Source organism: Peromyscus leucopus, chromosome 5 (assembly GCF_004664715.2).
Source record: "Peromyscus leucopus breed LL Stock chromosome 5, UCI_PerLeu_2.1, whole genome shotgun sequence".
Taxonomy (NCBI): Eukaryota; Metazoa; Chordata; class Mammalia; order Rodentia; family Cricetidae; genus Peromyscus; species Peromyscus leucopus.
Window position 1 is genome coordinate 42,685,532 of NC_051067.1, and position 24,716 is coordinate 42,710,247.

The 24,716-nt window shown below is 43.0% G+C and overlaps 1 protein-coding gene across 1 annotated transcript in view; it reads left to right on the forward strand.

The window, feature by feature from the left end:
* Aoah (acyloxyacyl hydrolase) overlaps window positions 1-24,716 on the forward strand; it is a 209,362-nt gene that overhangs the window by 178,890 nt on the left and 5,756 nt on the right. Inside the window, exons 16-20 of the mRNA XM_028860502.2 lie at window positions 3,838-4,010; window positions 8,983-9,041; window positions 9,169-9,228; window positions 11,283-11,379; window positions 19,305-19,381. Coding sequence (XP_028716335.1) covers window positions 3,838-4,010; window positions 8,983-9,041; window positions 9,169-9,228; window positions 11,283-11,379; window positions 19,305-19,381 — 466 coding nt within the window. The remainder of the gene's footprint in view (window positions 1-3,837; window positions 4,011-8,982; window positions 9,042-9,168; window positions 9,229-11,282; window positions 11,380-19,304; window positions 19,382-24,716) is intronic.

A 24,716-nucleotide genomic window follows, 5' to 3' on the forward strand; every position in this document is an offset into this window, starting at 1 on the left:
TGTATACCCCTTTAGACCTGCTATTATTGGTCTAGTATCTGTGCTCCTCTCTGTATTATTTCGTCCCTATAGCAACCCAAGGAGGCAAGTATGACTCTTTGCTTGTTACAGGTGAGGAAACTGAGGCTCGCAAAGTAAAGAAATTTGTTCTACTGTCATTGAGTAGCAAAACTAGGAGCTGCAGGATCTCTAATTCAATTCCATCTTTCCCTGGCTCACTCTGGTCTTCCTCATGTTCTATTTTTCATTCACTTTCTTAAGCTACGTGTTGGGCACCACCAATGAGCCAACTACTAAGTCAGGCTCTGGGATCCAATGAAAAAAAAGGCCTGAATCCCTGACCACAGGGAGCTCACAACAGAGAAACAGAGATGTGGCTTCCAGCCTCCATTGCAAAAGAGAACAAGCTCTGGTCCAGCCAGATAATGTCCCTCCAGTTCCTGGGTCAGGTTCCCCTGGATACAGAGAGCAAACAGGTTACAATTGGATAGAGTGCCTGAAGAAAAGCTTTCCCTCCAAAAGTCAGAATCACTGAGAATGCCCCCCTCCAGAGATCCTTCCAACCCAGTCCTGCTTTCCTTCTTCCAAAGAGCCAAAAAATCAGACACATCAGCTAGAGGCCCATGCCAGCCTCTCCCCTGCCAGGGATCTATCTAGGCAGAGAAGCAGCAAGCATTTGGATGAAGGAACAGAGTTGGCAGCCTGGGATGTTCCTGCAGTGCCCACTTTGTGATGTCCTGTGGAAAGGTTAGAAAAATAAAGACAGATGGCAAAACATCAAGGTGGAGTAGATATCCCATAATGGACAAAGGGTTCCATACAAAGCCAAAGCCAGAGGGTTGCAAAATGGGTCTGTCCAGGAACAAGTTTTAGGAATTTGATTTGTCTCTTTCTTTACACCTTCAGCTTTTTAAAAATGATGTTGCTAGCTCTTATCGAAATGATGCAGCCACTTGTCTTTCTCAGTTCTCTAAGTACATGTGGCTATTTAGTAAGTACTTGTAAGTGAATGAAGGTCATGGCTAGAAGACAACTTTCAGCATCAGGAATTTGGAAAGAAAGGCAATGTGGAGGCACCGAGCATTTCCACTAATTACCTAAAGTGACTCAGTGGTCTTAGACTTACCCATCACTGTCCTTGAAACTCTTTAATGTAACACAAAAGTTCAACACTCCTGAAACAGAGCAAATGTGTGTGAGTTACAGCAGCAGAAACTTTGGATGGTCAGTAAAATCTCATTGTGTACATGCAGCACATTTTTTATTTCTCAGCTAATGGGTATTTAGGCTGATTCTATTCCCTTGCTATTATAAAAAGAGCATCAATAGACATAAATGTATAAATATCCCTGTGGTAGGATACAGAGTCCTTTGGGTGCATACCCAGAAATGGTATAGTTGGGCCTTATGGTAGTTCTATGTACATAATCTTTCTCTGTCCCATCAGCCGGCTCCCAAATCATGACATGGAGACATTATTAATTATGAAACTCAGCCAATAGCTTAGGCTTGTTTCTAACTACCTCTTATATGTTAAATTAACCCATTTCTACTAATTTACTTTCTGCCTCGTAGTTTTATTACCTCATCTCCATAGTGCCCATACTGATCACTCTCCACCTCATGGCATTGCCCTTCTTTTTCTTCCCAGCATCCTACGTGCCTGAAAATCCTACCTAGCTATTGGCCATTCAGCTTTGTATCAAACCAATCAGAATGACACATTTTCACAGTGGACAAAAAAGATTATTTCACAGCAGTCTTATGTTTGATTTTTTTTTTTTTTTGAGAAGTCTCCATATCAATTTCCACAGTAGCCAGAGCTGTTTATATTGCCACAGAAAGTGAATAACGGCTCCTTCCCACATCTTTGCCAGTGGCCATGCCATGTGTAGCCTTGATTAGTCCATTCTAACTGGGGTGAAATAGAACCTCAAAGCTTGGGCCAACTTAAGTTGTGTAATTATTACAATGATTGATTTTCATTTGTCAAGCCATCCCTGCATCTCTGGAATGAAGCTAACTTGAGCATGGGGATCACATTTTTAATGTGTTCTTGAATTTGGTTTTTAAGTGCTTTGTTGAGAATATTTCCATCTATGTAAATCATGGAGATTGGGCTATAATTTTTCTTTTTTTAGGGGGCGGCCTTATCTAAGATGTAATGGATTCATGAAAATGGCTTGGAAGTGTCTTCCTTTACTGTTTTATGGAATAATTTGAGAAGCATTGATGTGTGATCTTCCTTAGGGGTCTTGGACTTTTCTTTGTTGAGTGGTTTCCTGCTACTGGGACAATATTATTGGTTGTAGATCTGTTTAAATCATTTGCGTCATCTTGGTTTAACTTTGATAGGTCATATGTATCTAGATATCTATCCACTTCTTTTAGATTTTTCAATTTAGTAGAATATAATCTTCAGTTTTATATCCTCATGATTTTCTGGATTTCGTTGGTATCCATTGGAATAGCTTTCCTTTCATCTCTACTTTATTAATTTAGATCTCCTTTTTCTTTGTTTCAGTTAGTCTGCCTACAGGTTTCTTGATCTTGTTTATTTTTTCAAAGAACCAAATCTCTGCTTCAATGATTCTTTGTAGTTTTGTTTGTTTGTTTATATTTCATCTATTTCTATTGTGATCTAGTATTTCTATCCATCTACTGCACTTGGGTTTGGCTTATTTTCTTTTTCCAAAGCCTTAAGGTAAATCATTGTGATGGTTTGGATAGAACTGGGCCCTGTAGACTCATGTGTTTGAATGCTTAGCTCATAGGGAGTGAAATTATTAGGAAGTGTGACCTTGTTGTCGTAGATGTGGCTTTGTTGGTGGAAGTGTGTCACTAGAGGCTGGATTTTGAAGTCTTGGATGCTCAAGCCATGCCCAGTGTGGCACTCTCTTCCTGCTGCCTACAGATCCAGATGTAGAACTCTCAGCCACCTCTCCAACACCATATATGCTTGTTTGCCATCATGCTTCCCACCATGATGATAATGGACTGTAAGCCAGCCCCAGTTAAATGTTTTCCTTTATAAAAATTGCTGTGGTCATGGTGTCTCTTCACAACATAAAGCCCTTAGACAATCATTAAGTTATTTATTTGAGATTTGCCTGATATTTTTATATGCTCTACAGAGCACAACTACTAAACAGAGAAAGACAGTGGTATGAATAAAGCAGACCATAGCAGTCTATCAGAATAATTATGAAAGCCAAATTTAGTATAGAAACTGAAAATAAAGGGTAAGAGAGTGTGTACACATAAAATAACATCATGCCTCAGAGATGCTCTGTCTTCCTACTGTGGTCTGTGTGCAATTTTTAAAAACAAATGTTAAGACCCAAAGCTCCAAATAAATCTTAAGCAATATCAGACCCTCTTAAGTAGCCATGAGTCAGGATAGATGAGCTTATTTCTAAAACAGAAAAACAAACAAAAGAAAAAACCTAAACTCTTAGTAGTTTAAAGTCACAAAATTTCCCTCCTTCTTGCTCACACTGCATGTTCTTCGGGAATATGGCTCTCTCTCTCTCTCTCTCTCTCTCTCTCTCTCTCTCTCTCTCTCTCTCTCTCTCTCTCTCCAGACTCAAACATGTGACATAACTATCTGGAATGCTGCTTATACCAGCAATACAGTCAAAGAACATTCCAAAGGCTCTTATTCCACCAGTTACATGGCTTATTCAACTACAAGGAGTCAGTAAATGCAGTCTGACTATGTGCCAGAAAGGTAGAAAGTCATAAGCAATTTGCAAAATAGTACCAATAACCAGCACATACAGTGTGTTAGTATGTGACTGTCCTGCTAATCAAGACACTTTCTTTCTTCCACCACAGGAGAGCTGACACAGTACCGGAAATGACCACCCCTGAGCAAATGTACTCCAATGTCATGCAAACTCTGAAGTATCTGAATTCCCATCTGCCCAATGGCAGCCATGTTATTTTATATGGCTTACCAGATGGAACTTTTCTCTGGGACAGTTTGCATGATCAATACCACCCTCTAGGTATATTATGCTTGCAGATTCTTTTCACTGTGTTTTTGGATGTGTGGATGTATGTGTGATATGTGTACAATGCATACATATGGTATGTGTGTTTGCAATGTGTGTGTGTAATGTGTATGAGACATGTGTATGATGTGTGTGATGTATATTTATGATATATGTGATGTGTATGTGTGATGCATGTGATATGTATATGTGATGTGTGTGATGTGTATGCATGATGTGTGTGATGTGTATGTGATATTAATGCAGAAGAAATTCAAAGAAGTAAAATTTATGCTATAAAGGATTCACTAATAAGCTTGATTGGGAAATATTGTTACACAAAGTAGAATTTAACTAAAGGATCACTGCCTCCAACACAACTGAAAGATAAGAAAGTATAGTAACTAGGCTTGTTAGAAACTATGAGAAAGAAAATTCTGTACCATAACTGATGTTCAGGGATGCTGAGAAAGTTTCTGCTGCTGTTTGTTCACCGTTGAGCTCCATTCCTATAACAAAAGAAGACAGCTTTGGCTTATGGCCACCCATTAGACCCATCCCCATGTCAAAGAACATGCTCAAGAAGTCAACACAGGGTCACAACCACCATTAGGTCCTGGCCTGCCATTAAGTCCCTATGTTCTTATCAGGAAAGCATAATTCTGCCAGGTGGGCAAGACAAACCTGGGTGACAGCTATTCAAAACGAACAACATTGATGTACTTAAAAAATACTTCTGCCAATATGTTTGCTGGCAAATCTCCCATCTGCCCAAGTAACCAGACTTACAGTCTCCCATCTCTGCTTAAATTGTTCAGAATGTAACCTGAGGTTGGGACCTGAAAGAAATTTAAGTATGACAGTCTTTGTGGAATGTATAAGGCCAAGGTATATGAGTTAGTAAAATCTTCTCTTCATGGCTGGCTCGCTCTACTTTGAGCATGAGCCAGAGCTCTCTCTCCCTTGAGTACATAACTTCTATGTGCTTTTTGATCTCACCTCTTCCCCTCCTCCTCCTCCTCCTCTTTTTCCTCCTGTACTTCCTGATTAAGCCAACTTCACTACCTCACTGAAGAAATCCCACTCCCATTCACATGAGAAACCACCCCCACTGACATGAGAAAAGAATTCATGACCAGCTCTCTAGTCTCTTCCCTGAAGGGGAAAAAGCAGATATCTGCCTTCAGCCACTTCAAATGAAGTCATTTGCTCCGTGAACGTGTACCACAAATAGTATCCAAGCAAAGCGGTGCCCTGCCTTGCCTAAGGAGAGCACAGCTTCCCTCTTCATACAACTTCTTATTCTTATAGACAAAAATATGATAACATACAGAACTGCACTCCTTTCTGAACTGCTTTGTGTGTTTAAAGGACAGCCACTTGGGCTGGGGAGATCTCTTTGAGCCATGCGGTGTGAAGACGAACAAATTCCATTAGATCACTGAATTTCTCATGCTAAGGGAAGCTTGGGGAAGCGGGAGTGTCCTTCCAGTCTGCTCCATCACACCAGTGTAACATGATTTGAAGCTTTCTGGTTTTAAATTACATCTTCTTTCCATAAACTCTGACTAGACTAGCTACATAAATGGCTTCAAATTGACCGTGCACACTTGATTTGACAACAGTAGATAATAATGACACCAGGCAACTTGAGAATGAAGGAAGGGGGAATGCTGATTAGAGAAATTCATCCAGCCCTAGCACTGGGGAATGGAGTGGAGACGGGAAGAGCTCTGGAGCTCACTGGCAGCTGGTCTTGTGGAATCAGTGAGCTCCAGGTTCAGTGAGAGACCCTTCGTCAAATAAATAAGGTAAAAAGTGACTGAGAAAGATTCTTGGCATTGACCTATGTCCTACTCTCTCTCTCTCTCTCTCTCTCTCTCTCTCTCTCTCTCTCTCTCTCTCTCTCTCATATGCACACACAGAGAGAGGAGAGAGAGAGAGGATATGTAGGTGGAGATATATATGATAGATATAATAAAGTTAGATAGATATAGATAAGTGATTATAAATAAATACAAAGATTATCCTAAAGAATATTTGCAAATTTCTGATACACAAACTATGTCTTTTAGGTCTTTTAGCCATCTGGAGTAGAACCTTACCCTTTTATCTTTAGAGAGAGCCAGTGACATCCATGGGAGCAACCCAGTGGCTCCTGAACACACACACACACACACACACACACACACACACACACACACACAAGCATAGATAAAATTTCAGATTCTGATAATTTGATAATTACTGGTCACTGTGGACAGTACCACTGGATTTTTTTCTTTTTGGTGCTGCCATCAAAGCCAGGGTCTCACATGCTCTAACTAAACTACTAAGCTACATCCTCAGACCCCTACTGATTAACTAGGATGTCTTTCTGACCAGGGATTACAGATACACACAACCTCTTTATATTCTTCGATGTGGGGCGGGGGGGGGGGGTTGGTTAAAAAAATTACAATAACATCTAGAAAGCAAATGATCAAGAGTCAGTGCCAGCAAAGGGAAAGTCTGTATCTCCTCTTCCTTTCCTTTAGGCTATTAGTCCACCATAAGCACTCCCAAGCACCCTTCTACTTGAGTACCCGAGAGGCATCCTTCCTTCAAATTAGCAAGTGCAAGATAGAAGAAAAACACTTATTGACATTTCTCAACTATCTTCTACTGTATTCCAGAAACTTCATCCTGTTCATCAGACCTATCCCTCTGTCCACCAGGTTCAGAGGGAGCCAGTGTCGGAACAGTAAGCAATAGAAGGCAAAGGGAGAGAGACTGAACTCGGTGAACCAGGATACACCCAGGGCCCTCATCCAGAGATATGCTGTTACTGGGCAGGATAGGAAAAGGGGAGAGCAAGGCAGAATGGAGCAAGGCTGTGACTGGAACAAGGCTGTGACTGGGCTTAACCACGAAGGAGTGCCCAGTGGTGATGTTCCCAGTACTCATGGAGCAGGGCAAAATTCAGTTCTTCTGGATATCAAGCAATCAAGGCTTGAAAGAGGGAGAGGGAGATGGATTGGGACTCACAGTAGGTAGCCTCCACTTAGTTTGAAGAGACTTCAGCCACTAAGCAGAATAAGGGGATAGAGGAGAATACACATTAGTACCAGTCAAGCTATCTCAATTCTTCTATGAAGCCTAATCCCAACAAAGACCAAGACAGTGTTAGAGTGAGTTTTAAAAAGCAGAGAACATAAGGTAGAAGTAGGAAGGCTACAAAGCCTTCAGTCATGGGGCACATGGAAGACCCAGGATGGGGTTAAAGGAATCTGTCACTGCAACTGAGCTGAGTGGGGCTGAGATGTACAAAGACATACAGCAAAAGAGCAAATGAGGGGGAAAAATAGAAGAGAAAACTGAGCGAGAATTCCCAATGAGAATCCTCAGTGAGTAGAAGCAGGAATGCGGGGAAGATGGGATTCAGGGTCAAAGCCAAGCCCATGCAATGAAAGCCAGGACAGAAGGCGGTGGCTTGGAATCCATCTAAAATGTGAAGACACCTTGACTTTATTGGCAGCAGTTGCCTGTGGCCTTCTAGACATTTCCCTCACCACACTGGGGGATGGCCATGTGTTCCCTCCGAGACGAGCAAGTTAAACCTACGTTTCAGTGTCACTTATCTAAGGTACAGGTGAAAAGCAATGCTCTGTTCCATCACCCGCAGTCTTTCTCCTGACTCTGAGATCCTCTAATATCCTCTATTATCCTCTTTAATCTCTGAGAGCATGAGGCATGTTTAATGGATACAGCATCAGCTGCTCATCCTGGAGATTGGTGGGGGAGCTGGATTTTGTATGTCAGTCACAGCATGAAAACTGACTGCTTCTGGGGTGGATAGACTGTAAAGAGGGAGAGGGGCGGCACTGGGGGAGAGAAGATATCACAGCGTCTGTAGTTAGTGCTTCAAAGGTTTCTGGATAGACTCCAGGGCATTAGACTTTTCACCACTGTGACATAATACCCGAGACAAATGGTGTGGAGGAAAACTTGTCTATTTGGGCTCATCATGCAGAAAATTCAGTGCCCTGTGCTTGATCCCACACGCCCCTGTAGATGCCATGGCAGTGGAGGTATGTGGAGGGGGAGGTTCTTTACTTGATGATTAACAGGAAGCAGACAGTAAGGGGGAAACTGGGAACCAGGTATAACCTTTGAAGACACATTCCCAGTGATCTACTCCCTCCAGCTAGGGCCGCCTCTTAGTTTCCAGAACCCCTTCAGACAGTGTCACGGCTAGGGAAAGAGTGTTTCAGACACAGAATAGGATAGATGTGCAAACCGTAACAACCCATGCATCACTTTCCCCTTCATTCTTATGGACCTCTTCAACCTGAGTGAAAAAATAACCATGAGGTGCATTTCCTAACTAGGACTCAGTAAGACAACTACAGAGAAACTCTTAATCCATTGTCATCAAGAGAGACAAAAGTCCGCTGACATCCCCATCCCGCCCAAGTGTGATGGGACCACCCCTGCCATATTTGAAGGACTTTGGTTCAGAATTTCAGACATTCGGCATGCCAGTTCCTCAGCACGGAACAACTGGCTCAGACCTAAGTGTTTCATAAGCCCAGAAAGAAGGATTTAGTCAATTCTCATCTTGAATGGGACTCGCTGAGCCTCACAGAAACTTGGAATTTCATGGCATCACCAAGGAGAAAGTGCTGCCTGGTGATGCGCTTTTTCAAGTCACTCTGGTCCATTTAGAGCTGTAGGAGACTCTATCTTCCTCTGGAGATTAGATCAAGCTAGCACTCCAGTCCTGTCCTCCCCAAGACTAAAAGCACTTGGGCATAGACTCCTTAAGGCCCCTTCCTAATCTGGGCTCAGACAGAAATAAAATAGAGGCATTCCTCAAGGCTATGCTGACTGACAAATCAACTCAGGATAAATGCTGTCATCTAAAAGGGAGGTAGGATCATCTACAAACGTCTCTGAGCATTGCCATCTGATTTCATATGACATATCAGACCTCTGTGTTTTCTAGGCCAGCTAAATAAAGACGTTACCTATGCACACTTCTTCTCCTTCCTGAGCTGCCTCCAGGTAAGAGACCTGCTCCATGACCTCATCATACACACACACACACACACACACACTTGAATGCACACATATGCAAGCACCTCTTACTGTGTCTATTCCTCTTTAATCGGGGTGCTCTTTATCTTCTCAGATCAGTCCCTGTAATGGCTGGATGTCTTCCAACAAGACCCTCCGGACTCTCACTTCACAGGTAGAGCTGTTGAGCTCTCTGTCCCTTGTTTGCTATAGACTTTCCCTCCGGGTGGGATTCTACAGCATAATGGTCACCAACCTGCAAATAACAAAATCACATGATCAGGGAGCCAGAGAAGGAAAAAGGACTTGCGTGTCCTGTCTGCCTCTGCCCTTCTCCAGGGGTTCACATGTTTCTCATGCATGAACACATATACACTCACAGTTTGTAAAATGATCTGAGGCAGTGAAGTGGGGAGCTGAGGAAGGTAAGCCTTATTTGTGAATGTGTGCTCAGAGAGAATCACCTCACATATCTAAAAGAATCCACTTCCCAAGCAAAATATCTTATACTTTGTTCATAGGTTGTAAATTATCTCTATAAAAATTAATGAAACTTAGTTTTTGTTGTTTATTTTTAAGACAAGCCTGACTATGTGGCCTAGGCTTGCTTTGAAAACACAGATATTTTCTTTCTTGCCTCAATTTTTCAAGTACTGCAATTGCAGGCATGACCCACCACCTGCATATTTTGTTAATAAAACATTATTGTAGAGAACTTGCAAATTAAAAAATACACAGTAAGATAAAAAATTTAAAATATATATTTCAATTTTGAAAACATGAAATGTGTGAAAATCTACTAAGACCTACAGCAATGAAAACTGGGCTATAGTCAGTTGTGATGGTGTACACTGGGAGGTTATGCTGAAGAGGCAGAGAGGCAGGGAGATAACACATTTGATGGCTGAGCTACAACTTTTGGGGCCAGGAAGATGAACTGACAGCTAAGAGCCTTTGCTGCACAAGTTTGAGAGCCTGAGTTCAAACCACCAGCACATAGGTAAGAAGCTGGCTACGGCTGCACACACGGCTGTAACTACAGTACTGAAGGGAACAGAGAGGAGATCACCCCTGCGGCTGCCTGGCAGCCCGCCTAGCGCCAGGTTCAATAAGAGAGCCTGTGTCCTGGGTAACAAGGCAGAAAGTGACAGAGTAAGCCACTCAGCATTCTTCTCTGACCTCAATGCCTGTGTATGGCGCGCACGCGCACGCGCACACACACACACACACACACACACACACACACACACACACACTCAGGCTGGGGAGATAGCTCAAACAGTCAGTGAAGTGCTTGTGACGTAATCATGAGGACCTGAATTCAGTCCCCAGCACCCAAGTGAGGAAGCAGAAGCAGTGGCACAGTTGTAACCTCAGTGCTGGGGAGGTGGAGTCAGGAGCATCCCTGGGTTCCACTAGCCAAACAACCTAACCAAAATGAGCAAGTCCAGGCCAATGAGAGTCCTTGTCTCCAATACCAAGGTAGACGGGTCCTAAGCAATAATGTCTAAGTTTGCCTCTGGCATCTATACACATGTACACACATCTGAATATATATCTACACATGTGTGCACATGTGCATGCACAGAAAAAAAATCATCCATGTATCAGTATGTGAGTGTCTATTTTCAACTCCATAGGTATTGGGTTTTGCCTACTAGATTGAGAATACTCATAGAAATTCCAGTGTCCATAAATTGTTTCTCCAACATATGAATGTGGAAGGATTTATTCCATCTTTTTGTGCAGTTGGACACATGGTTGTTTCCAGTGTTTCAGCATGATGAATAACAAGTTGTGTGTTTTGTGGCATCTCTATTTTCTATATACAAGCCCCTGTAAGATATATTGGTCATGTTAAAGATTTAATCTGTATTTCCAAGCTGCTGTCTAGAACCATGAAACTAACCTACATTTTTGTTCATTCACCCTGACATTCAATATTATCAAGGTTGTTCAGCTCATCTTTGTCTAATTCATGCAGGAAAAGTAGAATCTTATTGCTTTAATTTACACTGCTTTGACTCCTAATGAATAGTAACATTTTCCGTATGTTCATTGGTCATTTGCACATGAATACACTTTAATGTGCAGAGCTGTTTTCTGCTGATGGCTTGGAGATAGGAAAGTGGAATGGTGTGTGGAAGATCAATTTCTTTTTCTAGCTGAACTGTCTCATGAAAGTCAAAGTTGAGATTTCATGGAATTCTCTGTTTCCCTTGTATTCAGAGAGCAGAGCAACTCTCCAATACACTGAAAAAAATTGCAACCACCGAGACGTTCACAAACTTCCATCTTTTCTACATGGATTTTGCCTTTCACGAAAGTAAGTCGCTTGGTTTTTGTCTTGACAATAGTCCCGCACAGCAGTAGTGTGGGACTGTGTTACACAGGACGTGGAACAGACTAAGCAGGGTCACCCCCAGCTATCTGACAAGATGACTCTCAGCCTGGAGAAATGATAAAGCACAAGGTGCTGGCTGACAGGCTGAGGACCAATGCCACCTTCACCATCATTCTGGAGTCTCCGAATCAGCAGGACCAGCAGCCAGTTGGGGAGAGTTGGGGCTGGAAGCCTCTAATCGAATGGGATCACTGAGAGTTCTTGCCAGGTTAGCAATGCCTTGTTTTTGTGTAGACAGAAGGGAAAGTGAGACCATGGCTCCTGCCATAGCGTCCTGGACTACCTAGAGTAAGCCTGGACCGGAAACTAAGCGGAATCTCTTATGGAGAGGCAACAAAATGTCCTTTGAAAAGTAAACCATGTCCCAACTCTCTGGAAAGAATATTTCTTCTTTTATGGCATTCTGTCTAAACGTGGGAGTCACTGGCAAGTGGCCACACAAACTCAGGCTTGCAGACTGGAGCCACTGAGTTATTCTTTACATCTTGACTCTCAAAAAAAAAAATAGTTATTGTTTGTAATCCACTCAAGATTCATTTTCATTGTTGAGTGATTTTTCTGCATGAGAAAAGGCCCTGTTGACTGACTGCCAGCTGAGATGATGCTAATGAAATGCTTCGGTATGTGCAACAGAGGGAAGATTTCTCATCTCTGTCCTCAACCCTAGCCCCCCAGCCCAGGCATCTGGAATGGAGCAGATGGCCATCATGAATTACTGAATATTACATTAGCTGACATGGTTTACATTGCAGGCTGTAATACTTCAGCTCTGAACATCCTTTCAACAAGATTGATCAGTCTTTACTAGATTTCCTGCCTACATGACACACATCTCTCTCATGGGGAGAGACATTTTGATAAATAACCTCTCATTAAAATGCAGAGTTAAACACATATTAATGAATTCTTGATGTAAACAAATGGACCACTGAGTTATCTTTGATCATTTCCAACCTTGAATGCGAGTAAAGTTATTAAAAATCTAATAATGTCTAACATCCATGTGGGACATTTTTTATTGTCCAGAACGATTTCTACAACTGTCATTCATTATCTCTGGTGCTGCAGGCAATTTGCTGGGTATCTTGCTGGGTATCTAACCTCTCCGGTTCCAAACCTCCAAGTGGAGATTCCTTTTTAAGTGTTTTTATTGGCATATATTAATTATACATAATAATGGTTTCATTATGACATTCTGAACATGCATATAGTATGTTTCAATCATATTCACCTTTTGCTACCATCTCTTGTCATCTTCTCATACCCATTAATACTCTCCCACTTCCCAGCTAGCCCCCCTTGACTTCCATGCCTGTATCTATGCAGGGCACAGTGAGTTTCATCAGGGTTATTTACAGGGTGCTTGTGTGGGAATTAGTTTACAGGAACATATGCACCTTACCAACAGCTACACCACTGAAGAAAATTGTCTCCTCCACCAACCCTCTTCCACATCTCAGTATTAAGTCCTTTGCTTGGAAATTCCTATCAACAATGAGAGAAATTTCCTGTTTCATAATTCCTCTACCATTTTTTTAAAAGCAAGTGTGAATATAGCAGTTTTGCCAGCTTCCTCTTGTCCATCTGAAGTTATTGAGCACCCAAGCAGGGAAGACACATGGACATAATAAAAGGAGAGTGGAGGCAGAGAATGGTATTCTGGGACCTTTCTGGATGAATGCCTCATACAACACTTAATGGCTATATAGTGCCATGTCTACTTGTGAAAGGGCCGGAATTTGTATCTCCCTTTCAGGGACTATTATAATATCTTGACTTGTGGCCAACTTAAGAAATTTTAAACTTGAAATTCTAACATTTATCATAGTAGGTAGAATGATCATTCACTTCAGATTCATCTCTGGGGGGTAACCTCCCATCTTAGAAATCATGGCAGTATATTACCCTGGAAATCTGTCCCTAGTGCTTATAACTTGCTATTGGAGAAAGAGCCCAGAATTTATAAGCTCATTCTTATCTCAGTTCAGACACCGATCACAGGATTGTAAAATAGCAAGGACTGGATAACCATTAGCTGGCATCATCCACCGGCTCATCATCATCATGTGTTAAGCGCCCCCTATATTCTTCCACATAAGTATTCTCTTTCCTAGTACAAGTACTTCTCATCATCATTCATACCTGAAGAACTACTTCCCCAAGTTCCCCAAGGAAGATACGGTATAAATGCAGCCCATTATCACCCAGGTCTCCTTTCATCGGAAATAAAAAGCCAGTAGAGGCATTTATTAAATTTGCAGTCTGGAGTCCTGTGAAAACCGCCCTAGTTTCCACACTGTATTAGAGCTGACTGCCGCACCACAAGTGTCCTCCTTTTTCATCACACTGAAATTCACAATTTCACATCCTTGTGACAGAGAAAATCATAGCTCAGCATCCCTGTCACTTGAAGGTAGGCACAAGACCTATTTGCTCTCCACTCTGACAGCCTGGGTCCAGCCCTGAAAGGTGATGATTCTGTTGTTTGCCTTTTGCTGACTCATCCTCCAACTGCTTATGAATCAAGCAAAAGTAGAAAATTTGCCTCCAAGACAAGTCAACTTGAGCATGTGACATCCTTTTCCTTTCTACCCCACCTCCCCAGTGTGTCTTGACTGATAAGGCCATTTTCAGATTGACAGTTTAACATACCTCCTGCTGCCCTTGGCTTCCAAGACAGCCCAGCTGTAGTAAGCTCAGGCTCTCGTTCCCTCCTCTGTACATCTGCAAAAGCAGCCAGTAACCTCATGGTGCTGATCAGAATGCAAATTTCTATTTTAAATATCTGCTAGTTTTGCTATTCATCACAGCAAGAGCTACCACATGCCCAATAAATCTTTCTCCACTGCTACTGTGGCTCTTTGAAAAGATGGCCGGCCGTGAGTGGAATTTTTCTGACTTACAGATAAAGAAAATATAGTATGCACCAAATCCCAACAGATGTTCCATGATCATTCAAGAAGCTTAATTCAGTTCTTCCAAAACACAAATAGAAGGTCCTGGGGAGACGGCTGTGTTGGTAAAGTGCCTGCCACACAAGCATGAGGAGCTGAGTTCAGATCCCCAGCACCCACATAGAAATGGAGTGCCATGGCATGTGTCTGAAATCCCATCACTGAGCAGATCCCTGAAGCTTTTTTGCCAGACAAATTGAGGAACTCCAGGTTCAGTGAGAAATCTTGTCTCAAAAACTAATGTATCAAGCAACTGAGGAAAAAGCTCACCATCTACCTCTAGCACACACACACACACACACACACACACACACACACACACACACACGTCTGCACACCTATGCATTCACATACATACGAACATGTGGATGCCCATCCACACACAAGAACAAACAGTAAAAACGAATCTGCCACGTTGACTTTGATTGTGCCTCCTTCTTGAGGAAAAAAATAAATGTCATGACTGCTGTTGCCTTTCTTCTGAAAACAGAATCTTCTCCTAAAACGACCACAAAGAATCATTCCATCTAGTAATAGTCAAGGTACAAATAAAACCTGGAGTCTTGACTGTGAGTTACCCACCCTTAAATTTTTAGTCCTGATGGCTACTTCTATATGGTAACCAGTACCTTTGAAAGCACAATAAGTGTGTGAGAAAAAAAAAATTCTCCCTGTGGATTGTATACTTGGTAACTCTTTGTCATGTTTTTTTAAAAATATTAACTATTATTTCATATGGCAAACCAGCTATTCTGAAGGCTGGACTCTGACAGGGTAGTCTACTATGATGTAGAGTTGGGATAGTTTGGAAGCATAGATAAGCTTCCCAACAGGGAGGAATAGATCATTACTATTGATAGCATTTAGAATTGTTTGAGTATGGTGGTAATGGGAAGAAGTCCCTGGCTGGGTAGCAACTCAGTGCTAAAGCCCCTGTCCTATGTAGAGGGGCGCTGGGCTTCAGTACCCTCACTGCCACACCTCAAGAAGAAACAGCCCCTTCCTCCCTACATCACATCCATGCTTCATGGCAAAACTTAGCAAGTAAATACCCCCTCCCTTTGCTGTATACTCCACTGCTGTGTTTCCTTTTCATGATTCCCACAATGGTAGGGTTACGTAGCCTCCAAAGGGAATAAGAGGAAATGACCATTTCTTTTCATTTTGAAAATGCTCACCAATTCTGCTGATTGAATTTCAGGTCTGTTCTGTGAAGAGATGCATCATAATCTCCCCATTCATCTAAGGGCCACAGATTTCAGTTTGGCAGTTACTGATGCACATAAAATTCAAATTAGAGTGGAAATATTTTAGAACAACTTTAATCCATGGAGTCAAAGGTGGATCACGCTGGAAGAAACTCCTGCATAAGTGATTCTGACCTCTTTAATGTAGGAATCCTAGCAATGACTCCCTCAAGGAGCTCTAGCTTGACTAAACCATTTTTAACAAACTTACATTTACCTTCCACTGTGAAATGTCCTCACCTCCCAATCACTGCAATACTTTAACGGATTTTCTTCTGACCACTGAAGGCACAAATTTTGTTGTTTTTTTTCCACTGGAAACACGTATGATTTATTATACATAAATTACTCATTAATAACACTTGTTAAAAAGGACATATGAAGGACTCGTATGTCAGCTGTTGACATTATTTTCAGAGCTGGTTTACAAACTGCACTAAAATTAGTCTCATTAGTTTTAGTTACATGGTGTCATTCTGTGTCAAATGTTTTCATTAGTATACACCAGTTGTACGTAGTAGTGGGCGGAGGAGCGCATCTTGGCTGAACTCGTCACTCAATCTTCTCTGCAAATATGGAGAGTCAAAAGGCCCCTCGTGAGGCTTCCTTCCCCAGAACACAAGAGAAGCCATGGAGATCTGGGTCACGTCCGCAACTCACTATGTATCTGCTTAATACCAAAGGTCTCTGACTTGTAACTTTCCTTATCCATCTCTTGCAATGCTGTATTTGAGGTCTTGATTGAGATCAGTTATCAGTCTGGTCTTATGAACACTACCTAGGGATTTCTGACCATCTATTAGTCATCTTGGGCTACTATATTAAAGTACCATAGCATGAGTGGCTCAGAAACAACAGAGTTTTATTTATCCAGTCCCAGATAAACCCAACATCATGGTGCTTATATAGTTGGGTTTTGGTGACAGCCCTCTACTAGGATTTTAGACTGTCACATGGCAAAGCTTTCTGGGACCCCTTTTATTAAGGCACTAATTCCATCCATGAGGACTCTACTTCATGATCTAGCTAGGTACCAAAGGCTCCATTTGTTATCACCATCAGTTACAGCAGTGTTAGTCTCCCAGAACTTGAACTTGAGAATGACCGCAACATCAGTCCATCCACTATCCTGTTGGGAATCATCTTTATTCTTTCTTCTGTAAACATCTGCACAGCAGAACATGAACTGGGTCTAAAGGAAGTCACAGCAACATGAATAAAGTGAAAGGTACATAGGGAATGGGAGCAGGGTCTCCTCAAGGACTAGAGGTTGATGTCTGTCCTAAGTGGAGTCCCTGTCCTACCCCATCCTTGTCAATTTCTATGTTAGAGACCTCCATGGGAGTGAAAGAGAGAGGAGATGGGTACCATAGAAATATAAAGAGCACCCAAGGGTACATAGGGGTGACCTCAGCTCTGCATTTACAGAAACTCCTCAAATTCCTGGCTCTTCATTACAAGTAACTTGTTGGATATTCAGACCTGAGGTGGGTTTGATAGACAATTAACATAAAGCTAGAAAACTGAAAAGCAAGTCCAAGGAAAGGAGAGAAAACTGGCTCATCTTCCACTGGACAAGAGGAAAGTGAAGAGCCTGAAGCGAGCCTGAATGGATTACACAGCAGATGAGCAGGCAGAGGGAGGCATGGGCTTGAGCATCCCTGAGCAGGCAGAGCCGGTCCTGTGGATGGGAAGGGGCCCTGGAGCCCGCAGGAGCCTCAGCATGGCATGCTAAGGAATTTAGAACAGTTGGAATTGAACCTAAAACAGAAAGCCTGCTTCCAAGGTTGTGCCCCCAAAAAATGGCAGAACAGGCAACTAGAAATGTCGAGAGGGCAGCTTCCTGGAGCCACTCCTTTCACAGCCAAATGTAGGAATTTGGCTACACTGCAGCCAAATGTAGGGAGCAAACTGTTGAGGGGGGCAATCTTGTTTGGAAGAACCACCTGGGCTTTCTTCATCATAGTGAGTGTGGCTTCCTAATCAGCGAAGCTCTTAGCTTTCCATTGAAAGGACAAATCCACACCAGTCCTGGGGGGTGGCGGGGAGAAGAACCCTCCTCTATCTGCATAAAGCACTTTGAGGTTCTGGATGGGGAACACTCCATGACACCATGGCCCAGCAGAATGACTCACTTAGAGTCTTACAAGAAGTGCAAACACTGCTTTCCACTGTCAGCTTTTAACAACTACCCATACAACCCAGGAGCGCACTACAAAAGAGCCAGGGGAGCTGGGCGTGCTGGCACACACCTATAACGCTAGTGTTCTGGATGTAGGGGCAGGAGGACCAGGAATTCGAGACTGTCCTCGGAGACCTAGCAAGAATGAGACCAACCCAAGCTATATAAGACCCTGCCTCTAAAACAAAGAAAAAAAGAAAAAGAGCCACCTAGTATCACACTGCTCAGGAATAAGCTAGGGGGAACATTAGCATGACATTTCCCCCCTGAACTCTGACAGGGGGAACATTATTTGCCACCTCAGAGACAAGGGTTGGACAGTAGGAGAGGCTGGCATCTCTGCAGTAATTACAAAAGCAACAGAGGATTGATTCAGTCTCATGCCAGTGACTTCACCAGACAGTGTCTCCATCCTTCCCGAGGGAAGGAGAAGGAAAGAACACAGTCCTCTGGCCTTGAGGTTGGGAGACCCGGAGAAAGGGCTGAAAAGAACAATTGGAATCGTAGCTACACTGCAGGTTTCGATGAATTCCAGGAAAGTGAGGTGTTCTGCCAGGAGCAGAAGTCTCAGATGGCTCTTTCTGAAAGCTCTCTAGGGACTGCAATTTCTGTGAGAAATTCTTATTGGCTTCGTGATATTACAACATAGAATTAATTGCACTGCTGCCTTGGAGGAACTGACATGCATAGTCTCTTATCCCTGTTGAAGGACAGTTTTATTACTTTTCATCACTTTGGGGCTCATAATATTTTCTCTGTAGCCATGCTCTCTCTAAACGCAGTGTTGAGATAATTTTATGCAATTATATTTCTGACACGCAGTATGATTGTTCGAGGTGATTGCTTGACACACGTAGGCAGTGTCTGCAAATGGCAGCACGTGAAAAGAGATATTAGCAAAATGTCATCTTCACTTCTGCAGAAAGGCCTGTCCCACCACGTGAGGAAAAGATCAGATGGCCCTAAACTGCTGCTGCACATTTCAGCACTCACTTCATTTCCCTTGCCCTCCCTGCCACACAAGCCACCTTCACCCAGCACTTTCACACATGCTCTTTCTAACTTAGAAAAAAAAAAATCACACAATGGGTAGATCATTGTTATTCAGAAAACTCCCAGCCCAAGCCAACAGCTCATGGAAACCATGATGAGGTAAAATAAGAGCTAGGGGGCTGAAACGATGGCTCAGTGGTTAAGAGCACTGGTTGCTCTTCCAGAAGACCAGGGTTCAATTCCCAGCACCCATATGGCAACTCAGCACCATTTGCAACCCAGGGATCTGATGCCCTCTTCTAGTCTCCATGGGCACCAAGTACACAGACAGCACATCGATAGGCATGCAGGCAAATTATCCACACAGAAGAATTAAAGAATAGAGCAGGGGAGACGGGATGACGTCACATGAGCTCCTCGTCCTTGGCATCCCGAGACTTACCTGTAACCCTCCAATTGTGTGTTCTTTAGTCATAGAGGAGTGGCGGAGAAGAGGCGGCCAGCCGTGGCAGCTTATTGAACCTGTGGACGGATTCCACCCCAATGAGGTAAGTGTTGCCCCATGGTGGTCACTGAGGCTATCTGCTTGGTTTTCTAGAATATACGCATTTTTGTGTTGGTTTTTATCCTCATTTATTCCCAGAAGGATTTTTAGATAGTGTGCACACATAGGTAACACAGAAAATTCAGTAAAATAATGTGAAAAATCAGAGAGAAAGCGAAATAAGGTACCAAATTTACCAGGATCTCTGATGTGGTTTCTACAGTTCATAAAATATGTGGAGGGCAGTCCTGAGGAACTGTCCCAGGAGACCTACAAAACCTGCTCAGGGTTCTCTAGTGGCCAATGAGAAAAGAGGCATCAGTCATGCTTTCCATAAAAAGAAAAGTAATGCCTAGAAAAAAAAATAATGCAGGATATGATCAAAGTACATTCTACACATGTATGAAATTCTCAAAAAAATGAAATGTATTATCCTTAAAATAGTAATAACTGCAAGGATCCCTTTAAGTGAGATGTGTGGAAAAAATGGCTCTCTCTAGAAAGAACAATGCTTTATGTCCTGCAGTAAGAACCATTCCTCCTGGCAGAGTCCAAGCAGCGCTGTGAAGGGAGGGGCTGTGCTCTGGCTCCTTCAGGACTCACAGGAGCTGAGGGCTGGGACTTAGGAAAGCTTGTCCCCACTCCCCTCCCATTATCCTGCCTTCAGCCACAGAAGCTCCACTTTTATCCGTCCCATGCACTTGACTTGCTTGTGACATTTCTATTTTAAAAAGAGAAGAAAGCGTGGGGGAGTTCTTGTGACATCTGAAAGTCCTGAAAGCTGGTTCCCCACAGGGTGGGATGGCCATTTGTCTCAGGCAGTCCTCCGTCACCATAAGCACTCTGACCCAGCTTCGGTCAGCATGATATGGCAATGGTAAGGCCCCCACGCCCTGGCTGAGTGCAGGAAGGGCCAGATAGCCCCCTAAGAACGTGAATGAAATTCATCTTCCCCAGCCCTGGGCTCAGCAATTGTCCATGGGCATGGTGAAAACTTACCTCAAAAGGAAAGAAAAAAGAAAGGCATGCCTAATGCACGAAGAGCAATGAAGACCTCAGTGCATGGTAAACTTGAAAGAGAAGATAAATATCCACCTCCCTGTTTAAAACAACCAATTTTTAAAAATCTTAGTAATACACTCAGAATACTGAATTTATGTGTGTTCAATAAATGAGTTGTTCAGAGAATTGTTGGCCAGAAACTTGTAATTTGGATCTGGTTCCACAAGAATGGTGCCTTTGTTTATTTATTTGTTTGTTTGTTTGTTTGGAATAATGTGAAGCTCCACCCTCTTTTTTAGAAGAGGGTGCTCCTTGTGTTCCCTAGGCTTCCGGGTCAAACGATCCTTCCAGCCACAGCTGCCTATCTAGTTAGAACTAAAGACAAGTGGGACACTTCCTCCCACTGAGGTAGGAGTTCTTCAGCTCCTCTTGGCACAACAGCATTCTGGTTCTATAGAGGATGGGGCTATGAAAAGGTGGTCAGCCATGGTGTCACCTAAAACCAAACACAAAGAAGGTGCTTAACGCTCAAAGAGAGCTTTGTTTTGTCCCTCGGAAGATACTTGTTTGCCGTATCAAATATCAGCCTGCCCCTGTCTGACTCTTAAAATAATTTTAGAGTGCGAAGTCTACCAAATTGGGAGACTATCCTGGTCTGCATATGCTTTACATGTAATTGGTTATTGAACTCAGGGTCCTAACGCTGCTATGTCCCATAGTCTTAATATGATTCTTATAGGGTTTGTTCCCTATGCATGAGTGAGTGATAAGTGAGTGAACACGGCATAGCCATGTCTAAAGTGGACAGCAGTGGGATGCCATGCTCAAACCCTCCTACCTATCATACATATTGAGCTGAAAAGTCCAGATTGGCGACTTGCCATCCAACAGTATGTGTTGAGTGCCTACCCAACTGTCAGAACTCAAAAATGAACAGGAAACCACTTTTGTTGCTTAAGATTATATCATACAGCAGGGGAGAGATGAGGAAATAATTAAATACCATGTGGTACCTGTCTCTAAGTGTGCAAGCAAGAATGATGTCATGGGGGATGAGATGGGAAGGTGGCAGATGGTTGGAAAGGATGTCTGCAGGATGCAACAGCATAACTAAGACCATGGATCACAAAAGGAATGAAGAGGTGGGAAGAGCTGCAGAAGTGTTCTGAGCACAGGAAGCAGCAAAGACCTGAAGATGAGAGAAAGCTAAGAGTGCTGGAGGGGTCCACATGCTTCAGCGAAGCTTGGACAGAGAGATGTGAGTGAGGTGGAGAGGAAAGAAGAGGAGATTCGAAGCAGATCCCAGGAAGCCTGCATGGGTTTCTTCTTTTTACATGAGGAAGGAGGCCAATGGATGTTTCCAAGCCAAAAATCAGACTTATATTCGTAAAAGATAACCATAGTAGGACTGGGCTGTAGCTCGGCAGTACAGAGCCTTTCGGGAATGGTTGAAGTCCTGGATTTGATGCCCTCACCATATGTACATCTATACCTATGTCAATACCTACAACTGTATCTGCAATATCAATATGAACAATTCTTAGGTGAAGGTAACTGGGAAAAAATAGAAAGAAATGAAGTCAACCCAAGGCCCTGATTCATGGCCTACAGACATAACATAGTTCAGCCTTGTAAAACATCTGCTTGAGTCTCTGAAGCTTCAATATCTGAAGAGTCGCTTAAAACATCACTGGGCCCAGAGTCAGACAAGAGGAAATGGAGGCCTTGAAAGAGCCACTGGCATTCACCAGATCCAGTTACCCTCAGGTCCTCCTCAGCCATGTGTCAACATCTTTGGTGCCTCTAGCCTTGGCAGCCTCATCCACGCCACAGTCTCTGCAAAACAGTGTCCTCCCCCATCACCATTGGGCAAATACTCAAAGCCTCCTCTTCAAACTCCCAGGCAACACCTGACTCTACAGAGCACCAAGTTAAAGAAGTGGGAGGCCTGTGAACACATGAGCAGGATGCAGGAACGCAATTGTTTCATTCTGAAGACAAATTGTCTCTATCCAACTGAGAAAAAAAAAAAAAAAAAAAAAAAAAAAAAAACCATCATGTTACAAGCAAGGGAGTTTCCATGAATCAAGCCCTTCACCCCTGAACCTGTCCACTGCCAGAGACACACAACACGGAGCCAATGGGTATATTTAAGAGCGTAGCAGTCTCCATATCTCCGTTGGCTTCAACTTTGTAAGCTCACAAGACACAAAAGCCCTGGGAAGGCTTATGGTCCCACATGACAACTAGGCAGAGACTGAGAGATGCAGAAGGACACAGTCTGGGCCTGTGAACCAACTTCCCCAGCAGTCACTTCCTCAGGCTGGTCTCGGGGGCAAACCAGCAAATGCCGGGTATCTAATTCGCTGTTTGCGCTGACTAACAAACACTCATTCGCTACAGAGAGCCTGGAGCTGAACCTAAACTCCTTCTTAAATGTAAGTGCTTAAGTATATCTTACACAGCTGCCATGTTTTCAGTTTTAAAGTCAGTTTTGTCCACACATGACCAGGTCCAAGCAACTGTGTTTGGGGCAGGTGAGGAGGGCTGGGGAAGAGAACAATGCCCTCCTGCAGCAGAGGGCACCCGGCCACAGTCTTCTCTGCAGGGCTCGGAGGAGCACTCTGACTGCGGAGAAAACACTAGCGGGTGGATTTTCAGCTTTGGTCTGGTAAAGTCTGCATTAAATTTAGCAGCTGTTCAACTTCAAAGACATCAAGCCATTTTAAGTTTTCAATGAAATCTATCTAGTCTTGGTCTGAATTGTATTTGCTCTTTTTAAAATATTACAGAAAAGAATAATTTTTTGCTTAGTATTTCCTTTATGGTAATTTCACTAAAAGATTCTTGATTTTATAGCAAAAAAAAAAAAAGAAGAAGAAGACAGAAAACAAAAATAGACTACGGAGAGGAAAGGTGGGAGGCATCCAGATACTCTCCAGCCAGGGCTGCTTCTGTCCTCCTGGTGTTTCTTAGTCAACTTTGGGAGGAGGGCTACACACAGATGTATTTGCTTGAGAGGTGGGCATCTCCTAAGGAAGTACTCCTGTCGATAGCCATACGGTTGGCCCAGGAAGCATGGCTTAATTTGATGCTTGTCGTCTGAGGGAGGAGACATTTGCAAGCTCTAGGTAGCATTGGCCCGCAATTCACCTCCTCCAGAGCACTGCCCTCCCCACCCCAGTATGAGATCAGGGCTTTTGAGTAAAAACTGAAAGAGACACTCTGCCAGAAACTTACATAAGACAATGGAGAGTTACGTCCTTGCTTTGTGGACTCTCCTACGACAATTTTAAGGTAGAACAAAGAATTTTCAGTAGATCTGGAGATATTATGGTTTTAGCAACATTTGGGCTTCTGGATGACAGAAGCATTGGTCACATCTGACAGAGCAGTACAGCTCCTTCAGACATGCTTTCCTTTGGAGAATGAGCCAGATACATAGGCAGCTGTACACATGCAGCAGTGCCCGCTGAGCGGATGACTAGTCTCTGTACAGCCAAGACCTCTCAATAACACAGAGGCAATGAGTCAGAGAAATGGTGTCCTTACTGCTCATAACTTCATTCTAACCCTATAGTTGCCCAAAAAGCATGAGATTTTTGTGGAATCTTCCATTCTTACTACTTTACTTGAATCCTTATGGCTGAAATGGGTCATTTACTGAGCTGATAATGAAATCCAATCAAAGCTACCACTATTGGCCTTCAAAAACTACACATTCAGTATATATGCACAACAAGCCTCGGAAGCAGTGGTTCTCAACTATAGCATATATTGGGATTTTTCTGGGGCAGAATGGGAAGCTGTATCTCCTGCTCTTTCCATGGTTCATCCTGTGGGTTGTTTGTGTATAAGCCCGGGAAAGGCATTCTTTCAGAAAACACACTCGGTGATGGAGGCTTACTTTGAAAGATACACTCTTGGGACTTCTGTCCTAAAGCCTTTTCCTTCATAACTAATGCATGAGGAGTTGCTAGCTGTAAAAGGGGATGACAGCATCCTATGCATGCTGCTCTGTGATGTCTAATGTTCATCGTTTAAAAGTTTGTTCTGGGGGGAGGGGGGAGGAAAGCAAGATTCCCTTGCAAACCTTTAAACTAATTATATTTTCTGTTTTTAACATCAGACTAAGAAAGCATAGAAGAAGGCAAAGTGAGTTCTTAATCAGAGCAATTTCACTCGAGATCCCCAGTATCTCCTGGGGTCAATATAGATTTTTCCCAATCCTCTTAATTCCCAGCAGTGATCACCAAGTACTTGGCACAACTCCAGATCATCAAGCAATTAAATCAACTTTGTTTTTACAGCAGGAAGCTGACTTGAATTCAGAAACC